We start from the raw sequence: 10,603 nt of genomic DNA, 5'->3' as shown, positions 1-10,603 counted from the left end.
AAATCTTACTGTTCTGCGAGATATCATAGAACCACAAAATCGATACACATAAAATGACTACCCAATATACACACAAAATAAGCCTTTTGTGTGGTTCAGATAAAACAAACTTTAACACCCTGACAAGTGGAATTTATGTATTATCAAATATTCAAATTATCCAAATAGCTCCAGTGTTGCAAACCTCGGAATTACTCGTCAATCGGTCAAACTCAGTCAAACTTGGTCAAAATCGGCCAAAACTCGAGATTAAACGGAAAAATCGGTCAAAACTCGGGATTACTCAGAAGAATCAGTCAGGTCAAAACTCAGTCAAAATTGGTCAAAGTCAAACTTAGTCAACATTCGGGTACTACCCAAGTAGTGCCCGAGTTGCCGAGTACTCCCTATAAGTACCGACCGAGTATACCCCGAGTAGCAATTTTTTGAAACCTTGGATAGCGCTCCATATTGCATTGATATAAACATCTGGAAATATTTATCATAAAGTTGAGCAGTAATATAAAAAGGGACGAAAAGATGAATCTTGGACAAACTGCATCTACAATGGAACGAGTGCTAATACAACAAAATGTTAAAGACCCATAAAACATAATAGATCGTACTCGCACATTATTTTCTTGAATTTCAGAGTTTTCCGGGCTCGCAAAAACTTCCAATCCTTGAAGAATGAATTTGAACGGCATTGGAAAAATAATAAGGCCAAGAAGCAACCCCGTATGTATAAAAACAAAGTTACGGAACCAGAGGGGGTGAATTTATAAAAACAAATGTTTTTGAGAAAAATAAAACGAATTTATAAGCATAAGGGGACATGGGATGGGCTTTTTTTATGTTTCGTGAAGCAACTTAAAAACGTACTTGAATAATGGTTATTATCTCGCTTCTTTCCACTCCATATGGCATAGAACTTAACAACGTATGATATAAAAGCTGAAGATGTAAAAAATAAAAATAAAAAATCACAAAGGGCTCTAACGATCCCTAAAAGAAATGAAGGTACAATGACATGGTATCACTTTTTTGCCCACTCGAATATATAGAATATAATATAAAGAGTATTAATAAGTTACTTTCAAGCAATCTAAAAACACGTAATCAAAGCTTTATGCACTTGGAGTGGATGAAGAGTTTCTTGATAACAAACTATTCAATTCTTGACTTTCCAGATTCGAGTCTACAAACAATGAAGACTTGTTTCAGTATATCAACATCATGTTACACCAACACTTATAACATAACAATACACACTTGAGTCATTACATGACCACAAATTGAGCTAATACACAGTCATTACATGACAACAAAGAAGCTTCACAAAAGTTCACATAGAGTTTAAAACTTCATCACATCTTAAACATATCTCTGAGCCTTCTCTAGTTCTCTTCTTGCAGGAGTATCGCAACTATCAAACAACTTTTTTATTATGTCCAACAAAAATGACAAATTATTTGTAAACATGAGAAGTGCATTTTGAATTCACAACTGAGTTGTAAGCTAAATCCAATATTGATTACTCATTTAATCTTGCCATTATTGAGTTCGCTACTAACAATGTATTGTCTTTTCCATAATCTTGTTTAATTATATTATATCATAACTAATAACTAATGTACTATCAGCCAAACCTAAATTGATTTTCAAGTTATAAACAGCTACATAGAGATAGACTAGAAATGACATCTGTTATGTTAATGACACCAAAAGGCTACATAATGATATTTGAAAACATACCATCACTTAAAATCTCACAGTACCAACTTATTTGACCTTGTAACATTCGTACGTACAACATATGAAGTGGATATAAGTAAATGATAGTTATAACGTCATCATATTAATATCTTGCCTTAAAGAATATACGAATGAGCACTAGATTTGGGTTAATAAATTCCCTAAAACCCAAAATGATAAGCAGCCATATCCAAAAAAAATAAAGATTAAAAATGCCTATCGATCTTTGTCGAAATTCATCAAACAGGTGGAGGGCATGCATGATTAAAAACTTAAACAGATTTCAAAGTTATAAACAGTTAAATGATGATATATATACAAACGTACCCTTACTCAAAAGCTCTTAATTCTACTTTGATTTTCCTTGTCACATCACTCCACTCGAACCACCTGTGGAAGTGGACACATTTCATATGAAATTAAATAATAATTCAATTCAACCAGTTTTTATAAAGAACAGATGATAGTTATAGCGTAACATCATATAATTTTTCCCCGCAAAAGAATAAAAGTAAGTAATCACATAAATGAGCTGAAAGTTATGTTAGATAGTTTTCTGTAAAACACAATAATAACAGCTATTTTGGGGGTGGGCTATTCACAATAACGAGAAAATACTACAAATTATTAGGAAGTGTTTGAGGAATTAAATCAAACAGGCTATTGTACAAACACTGTAAAGAGACCCAATCAGATTCATAAGAAGTGGTATTTAGTATTGCAAGAGATATAGATGACGTACCTTTTCTACCTACACTCTAAATACTGTCAAGGATGAAGTTGATTGTGGGACATCTCTAATGTTCGGGCAGTTAATAATAGAAAGTGATTGAAGGTGAGTGAGGTGTTGTTGTAAGAGCTCCTCTGAAATTGATTCCACGTCCTTAAAATTCCAGATCCATAGATGAGTTAGAGAAGGTGGAAGAAGAAAAGATGTTGGAGTATTCGTTGCATCTCCTTCCATTGCAAATGAAGTTACTCCTGAATTTCTACCATATAACCACAGTTCAAAAAGTGAGGTCGGGTAATTCTGCAGCCCCCACTCTGACATTGGCTTCTTTAACTCTCCTATGTCTAGCCTCCTTAAGTTAGGAGGCCACAAACCATATGGAAATGTATCGTCCATGCTTGGACAATTAAATATCGTCATATCTTTCAAAGAGGTAAGACTTTGCAAATACTCATGAGGAAATGACTTCAGATTCTTACAACTCCTGATTTTAAGAACTTCCAGAGAGGATGGGAGCTCATCAGAAATCGACTTTAGATTATCACATCTCCTGATTTTAAGAACTTTGAGAGAGGATGGAAGTGACAAGGTCAATGAAGTCATTGAATCACAATATCTGATCTCCAATTTCTCAACAGTATTAGGACAATTGTAACTCTCCAGTGAACTACATCTATAAAGATACACATCTCTAAGCACACATTTGGTGTTACTACTTCCAACATTAACCTCTTTTAACTCATCACAATATTCAATCTTTAATCTTTCAACTGCTCCAATTGACACCTCAGCCAATTTTGGGCAATTTAATATACGAATTTCACGGAGACGAAAAAATGATCGAGTAGTTTCGTCACCATCACAATTTGACCATTTCTCCAATCCTAGCATATCAGAAACCTCCAAGTATTCTAATAATGGAAATGCAATACCATGAAAATGTGTACAATTTTTGCACCCTTTTATTCTAAGCTCTGTTAACTTATCAAATGAAGGATTTGCAAACCAACTAGGAAATTCCATTCCCCCGTAGTTCAAAATCTTCAGTTTATTCAACTTACTGGGAGGCCTCAGTCCTTCAATCACTTCATATTCTGTTTGAAAATTCCGAGTATCGTCAAATTCATAACCCCATTCCATATCCAAACTAACAAGACCCTTCTTTTCTTCTAAGTTGGCAATCATTGCTTGTTGGGAATCTGCCACTTTTTCCAATTCATAGATGGAAAGATGACCTTCAAGGTTCACGAGGCCCTCAAGGTCAGATATCTTGAAACCATTAGCTTCTTCGATAAAAACCTTTGTTAGAGTTTGTAGACTCGTTAACCCGCATATCCCTAAGGGTGTATTTTTTAAATTTGGAGTATCACTCATATCAAGATGTCGCAGATTTATCAACTTAGCAAAACTGACTGGCAACCTAGACAAGTATATGCATTTACAAACCAACAACGTTTGTAGATTATAAATCTGGCCTACTTGTTCCGGTACTTCTTCTATTTTTGTATCCGAAAAATTAAGGTAACGCAAATGCTTGAGACCGCCAATGGATTGTGGTACTTTTTCTATTGAACACTGATTAAAGCTTAGCACCCTTATGAGCCGTACTCGGGGAAGCAATTTGACAACAACATGGTCTGATGCTTTTAAGTGTGACCACCGATCAACTGGTAACGGTAAGAACGTCCGCAAGTGTTTTGATTTATGTAATTCCTTGAAGTTTTCAAATTCGTTATGTCGGTGAACTAAGAATGAAACGTGACGGAACTTATCAAACCCTTCATTCCTACCATTTACATTCATCTTATCATCCAACATAAAGAAAAACTCACCCGCAACACTTATGGCCAAGTCATTCATCAGGTCGTGCATTATGTATTCTGATTCGTTTTTAGTTGAATGTTGAAAAAACGACCTTGATAATAGATCTTCAAAATACTGGCGACCCAGACTCTCCATTGTCTTAGTGCGCTTTGATTCAGATATAAACCCCTCTGCCATCCATAATAGGACTATTTTATTCTTATTGAATAAGTAGTCCTTTGGAAATAAAGAACAATATGCAAACAACTTCTTCAGGTGTAGAGGAAGATCATAGTAGCTCAGCTTCAGAACTGGAAGAATATCACCTTCGCCATCATCTGAACTCCATACCTCACTCTTCAACAACTTATCCCATTCATCATTTCCTTTTCCTTTCAAAACCCTCCCAATTGCTATCAATGCCAAGGGCAATCCCTTACATTTCTTAATTATATCTTGGGCAAGTGATAATAAAGGATGGTTGTCAAAATTATGCTCATTTATGGCAGATTTAGCCAACAAAGAAAGAGCATCTTCATCCGATAGAATCTCTAGATTGTGACATTTAACATTGTCCATCGCTGATGCAACCTTCATCTTCCGAGTAGTAACTATGATTTTACTTCCTGGCGCCCCCTTAAGTGGTTTTTCAAGATCTTTCCACTTCTGGTGGTCTTCATTCCAAACATCATCCAACACAAGTAGGAATCTTTTCTTTGACAATTTCTCTTTAAGGACCTCTTGAAGGCCATTTAAACTAGCAGGTGTGTTGTCCTCTCCGGTGACAGCTTGATAAATCGCCTTGCTAACAGCGAGCACATCAAAGTCATTTGAAACACAAACCCATGATGTTAGTTCAAAGTAATCCTTCACTTTTTCATTGTTGTACAAAAGTCTGGCAAGAGTTGTTTTCCCAACTCCACCTAAGCCAACTATGGACACAACGCTCACATTTTGATTACGTGATTCATCTCCCAACAACTTCTCGAGCACTGCCTCTTCATCCTTTTCCCGACCCAAAACTGGAGACTCATCTAACAGTGATGTTTCCTCCAGTCGTTCAAAATTTCTGTTTGCTCTAAGTGCGAGTATCGTATTGATATCTACACCTAACATATTTTTATTCTCGTAAAGACCATTCAATTTTTCAGTAATTTCAGCAAGCATAGAACGCATCTTACGACCATACATCATTTTATGAGGTGATAAATTAGTACAAAAAGTTGGAATGATCTTTTTCAATGCATTACCGGTGCTCGTACTACCACGTGATTCATCTTTCAACTTTCTTCGAATGGTTTCGGTGGCCATATCATCGAGTACATCTTCAATGTCATAAGCTAGACGATGAAGATCTAATAGCCACACTTTAACAGATTCTTGTGTTATATGTTTCTCACTTGCATCAGCAAGCACAGCTTCAATATATGTCCACTTTGTCTTAAGTTTTTCTAGCTGAGATTCGATTCTTTCTGATCGAATCAGCTTCATCAAGTCACCAGAGAGTAGCTTTTCAAACAGCACAGTGACAGCACTTGAAACAACGATTTCGGCCATTGGAATTTAGAGATTGATCAAACGAGTGTTTGGTTGGTTGTAAATGGATCTGTTTGATTTCAAAAGATGAAGGAAAAAGTAGAAGACCAAGAATCTTAGGGTGGAAATGCAGATGAAGTAAAGTAGTAATACTATTCTTGATTAAAAAGTAATACCATTATTATTTCTTAATTGAAAAGTAAACTATTATTTCTTAATTGCAGATGAAGTAAAGTAATACTAATTATTTTTTTAATTGAAAATTATTACTATTATTTCTTAATTGAAAAGTAAACTCTTATTTCTTAATTGCAGATGAAGTCAAGTAATCTAGTTCTAGGTTTATGTTTTAGCATCTTTGTGATATGATACTGATACTGAATTTGCGTTTGGATTTGGAAATGCAGGAGGCTTACTTTGATAATGGATCTTCTAAAATTGTCATTAATTGAACACGGGTCAGTTGTGTTATAACTTAAAAATACACTTAAACAAAATGGATCAATTAGGTTGAACATATCAAATTATATCAGAAGTGTACTTAGATTTATAGGAAGTGGTATTTAGTATTGCTAGAGATATAGAGGACATACCTTTTATACCTACAGTCATGTATCTACTGTCAAGGATGAAGTTGATTTTGGGACATCTCTAAGGCCAAATTCAGAAACAATGGCTGAAAAAAGTAGAACACAATATTTGCATAGATTAGCTAAAGAGTCAAATGAACATGGTACAATCAGCAAAAAGAGGAAGTAGAGGTGACAGTTTTGACCCATTTACTTGAATAGGTTGATGTGGGTAGAGGTCAAACAAAGAAATGGTCAAACCAGTTGAAAGTTGCCCAGAAATATCATCAAAGCTTAAACCTTTTAAAAAACTTTACTTTAAAAACAAAGTATTATTGAAATATATGTAATATTTGTAGGTGTGATCATATTATGTGTGCTTATTGCTAAAGTTATTTATTTATTTTTTTGTCTAAACTATTCCAGAAGCCAAAATGACCAGCACCACATGTTTTTACTCATTTTGACCCATTACTCAAACTGCCTATTTTGCCACCTCTAGAATATGGTACAGATTCAAGCTTGGAATTCCATATCACCTGGAAGATAAGTGGTGGCACAAACATTAAAACTGCTCCTAAGTGGTAGTATTTTTTGAAAAAAAATTCGTAAAACCGATACACATATAACTGTCACCCAATATACACACAAAGCCTTTTGTGTGGTTTAGATAAAAAGAAACTTTAACACCATGATAAGAAGAAATTATGTACCATCAGATATGCAAATTTAACCAATAGCTCCAGTGTTGCAGAAGTTTGGAATTACTTGGCGAGTAGTCAGTTTTTGCAGCTCCGGGTACTTGGTCAAACTCGATCAAACTAAGTCAAACTTGGTAAACTCAGCCAAAACTAGGGATTACTCGAAAATTCGCTCAAAACTGGGGATTATTCGTAAATCGGTTAAAATTTGGTCAAAACTCAGTCAGAATTGGTCAAAGTCAAACTTAGTCAACATCCCCCCGAGTTTCCGAGTAATTCCCAAAAAGTCCCGACAGAGTACTCCCCAAGTAGCGATTTTTTGAAACCTTGGATAGCTCCATATTACATTGATATATAAACACCTATAGTAATATTAATATTAATATTTTATTATAATAAAATTGAGCAGTACCACCATAAAAAGCTAGGGATGCACAGAAAAATGTTGGACAAACTGCATCCACAATGGAACGAGTGCTAATACAACAAATGCTACAGACCCAATAAACCGTCCTCGCAAATTATTTTCTCGGACTTCAGAGTTTGTTGAGCTCGTAATAACTAAAAAAAGAACGGATGTTTACGAGAACAGTAAAACGAAATTATATGGGATAAAACAACTAAAACACGTACCTGAATAATAGTGCTTATCTCGCTTCTTTCAACTCCATGTGGGATATAGAACTTAACCCTTAAGATACGAGGTGCTTGATAATGTGCTTACGAAATATTATTATTTGGTGTTAAACACATAATAGAGTAACTCATCAATATAAAAGCTGGCGATGTAAATAACAGAAGAATTTACAATTCACAAAGGGTTTTGTTGATCCCTAAAAGAAATGAACCGTGAATAGAAACCTTTGCAATCGTAAATGCAAACAAGTCTCCGGAATAAACAACAAATCCAGCTGTAGCCAAAAGTGTCTCCCCTATAAATAAATAAAAACAACGATGTAGATAACTAATTTAGGGGAAAACATTGCCTTAGCTAATGGAACCCTATACAATACAATGTTGCCACCTCTAGAATATGGTACAGATTCAAATTCGGTCAAACTCGGGATTACTTGGAAAATCGGTCAAAACTCAGCCAAACTCGAAAATTCCTCAGAAAAACAGTCAAAATTGGTCAAAACTTGGTCAAACTTAGTCAACATCCGAGTACTCCCTAAAAAATCCAGATTAAATACTCCTCAAGTAGAGATTTTTGCAACCTTAGATAGCTCCATATTACATTGATATAAACACCTAGTAATAATATAATAATATATTTATAATAAAATAAAGTTGAGCAGAGTACCATAAAAAGGGACATGGTATTTTTTCTGTTTCGAGAAGCAACTACAAAACGTACCTGAATAATAAAGCTTATCTTATCTTGCATCTTTCAACTCCATATGGGATAGAAGAACTTAACCCCTACTATGATACGAGGTGCTTGCTAATCTGCTTACAAAAAAATATTTGGTGTTAAAACACATAATATGGCAACTCATCAACATAAAACCTGAAGATGTTTTTGGGATTACTCGATAATTGGTCAAAACTCAGTCAGAACTCGCAATTACTCGGAAAATAAGTCAAAATTGGTCAAAACTTGGTTAAAACTGGTCAAACTCAAACCTAAGCAAACTCGGACAAAACTCGGGATTACTCGGAAAATTGGTTAAAAATCGGGATTACTGAGAAAATCAGTCAAAATTGGTCAAAACTTTGTCAACATTGGTCAAAGTCAAAACTGGTCAACATCTGAGTACTCTCTGAAAAGTACCGACCGAGTACTCCCCCCCAGTAGCAATTTTGCAACTTTGGCTTCTGAATTCATCTCAAGTATGCATCTAAATTTAATTTAGCAAAAGATGGAATATTGAGAAAGAATCTAATACACAAACTCGCCACTAGACGATTTGGCAGTAAAAGACAGAATAATACTGAACTTTGTGTTCCAACAATTATGAAAAAACAAAGACTTGGTCTAGTTAGATTCATTGCGAGAAATGAAACAAAAGTAAACCAGTACACAGAGGCATAATTAGTTAGTACAAGTAGCCCAATATTGCAACCGCATCAATTCAACATCAGCAATAAAAAAGTGATACATAAAAAGCACTTTAACCTGAAGATCATAAAATGTATAACTAATATCAGATATACTTCATTTGTACAAAAATTAGTGTGATACTCCACATTTGTATTTTACACAGTGTTGGCAGAACTCGGGAGTACTTGACAAAAAAATTTCCCGATTACTCGATCGAATTACTCGGTCAAACTCGGGATTACTCGGTCAAAATCGTATCATACTCGGGATCATTCGGTCAAACTCGGGATTAATCGGAACATCGGTCAAAACTCAGTCAATGTAAAATTTGTTCAACACCCGAGTACTCTCATGTACTCCGCGAGTTGCCAAGTACTCCTTAAAATTTCCTGACAGAGTACTCCCGGGTGACAGTTTTGCAATCTTAATTTTACAAAAATGGATGGTCGTGATTTACTGATGCTCCCACTCTCAGTCTTAGTATCTTTTAACACATCAGTAAAGAGAATGTCATTTTATATACACATCCTAAACTGTATGTAATTGTGTATAGGACCTGAAAAAATTCTAGTAGTAATATCAGCATCAACTCATTTAGTCAATTACATTATCATCACATAAAAAAGTTTGAATGAACTTATATAAAAGCTGATGTATTATCATGAGAGAAAGGTGACCCTACTTCATCCACCAACAAAGCTCCCAACAGAATCCCCCTGATGAAGCACCTGGCCTAATGTTAAATCCCGATAAAAAATTATAAACTAAATTTTCTTCATGATTTTCTTTTTTAAATACGATCATTATAATTCATACTCCGTAATATATAATCAAATAAGAACTTAACATATCGGTAACAACATCAAAAAACTACTCAAAATTCACAATTTGACTCCTGTAACTAAGAAAATTCATCAACTTGACAGCTACATATCCCAATTGAATATATATGCGTAAGTATAAACCCTAATAGACACAATCGAATGAAATAGGTGAGCTTTAAAGATCAATTAACTGCCTGATCTTGAAAGGAAAGAAGGAATCGTACGATTCAACTGAGATCTCGACGAATAAACCCAAAATAGTCATAAGCACAAAAGACTAGGGTTTCAAAAAAAAGATACAGGTGTAGCGTAATGCGTATGTAATGCTGGAAACAAAGAGTACAACTACGGATTTCTCACCGTTTAACAACGATTAAGCCATGATTGTTGTTAATTTTAGGGTTTAGTTTCTGAGAATTAACATGAATTTGACGAATTTACAGTTGCAAGCAAAGAGGTCTATAAGTTTGAAAAAGAAAAATTCTATTCTATTATTATTTATTTATTTTTTACTATCCCTAACTGCTAAAAGGGAAGGCCAAATTCGTCGTTTCAAGTACATGGGATTGTTATTTTGAATTTGCGTTCACACTATAAACGGTCCCTCAAATTCAAGTTATTTTACACAACGACCCCTCAACTTTTCACTCTTTCAGGGTAAA

The 10,603-nt window shown here is 34.7% G+C and overlaps 1 protein-coding gene across 6 annotated transcripts; it reads right to left on the bottom strand.

Annotated features, from left to right (window-relative positions):
- Nucleotides 1-951: 951 nt before the first annotated feature.
- On the bottom strand, nucleotides 952-10,398 carry LOC139876478 (putative disease resistance RPP13-like protein 1). 6 transcript variants are annotated; one of them, XR_011768107.1, is made up of 8 exons: nucleotides 10,302-10,398; nucleotides 9,097-9,850; nucleotides 8,431-8,522; nucleotides 7,707-8,005; nucleotides 7,086-7,634; nucleotides 6,397-6,479; nucleotides 2,062-2,124; nucleotides 1,229-1,405 (listed from the first exon to the last, which is right to left on the bottom strand). XR_011768107.1 is itself a non-coding variant. In XM_071863794.1 (3 exons), the coding sequence occupies exon 1, from the start codon at nucleotides 5,822-5,824 to the stop codon at nucleotides 2,486-2,488; it is 3,339 nt and encodes a 1,112-aa protein (XP_071719895.1). In that variant the 5' UTR covers nucleotides 5,825-5,876; the 3' UTR covers nucleotides 952-1,177; nucleotides 2,062-2,124; nucleotides 2,477-2,485. The 6 variants fall into 6 exon arrangements, 2 of the variants coding, with proteins under 2 accessions (XP_071719895.1, XP_071719894.1); XR_011768108.1 differs by lacking the exon at nucleotides 1,229-1,405 and adding an exon at nucleotides 952-1,177 and having other exon boundaries at nucleotides 8,431-9,850; XR_011768106.1 differs by having other exon boundaries at nucleotides 8,431-9,850.
- Nucleotides 10,399-10,603: the final 205 nt, after the last annotated feature.

The sequence above is a fragment of the Rutidosis leptorrhynchoides genome, chromosome 11 (assembly GCF_046630445.1).
Source record: "Rutidosis leptorrhynchoides isolate AG116_Rl617_1_P2 chromosome 11, CSIRO_AGI_Rlap_v1, whole genome shotgun sequence".
Classification (NCBI taxonomy): Eukaryota; Viridiplantae; Streptophyta; class Magnoliopsida; order Asterales; family Asteraceae; genus Rutidosis; species Rutidosis leptorrhynchoides.
This window is presented reverse-complemented; position numbering and strand designations above follow the sequence as displayed.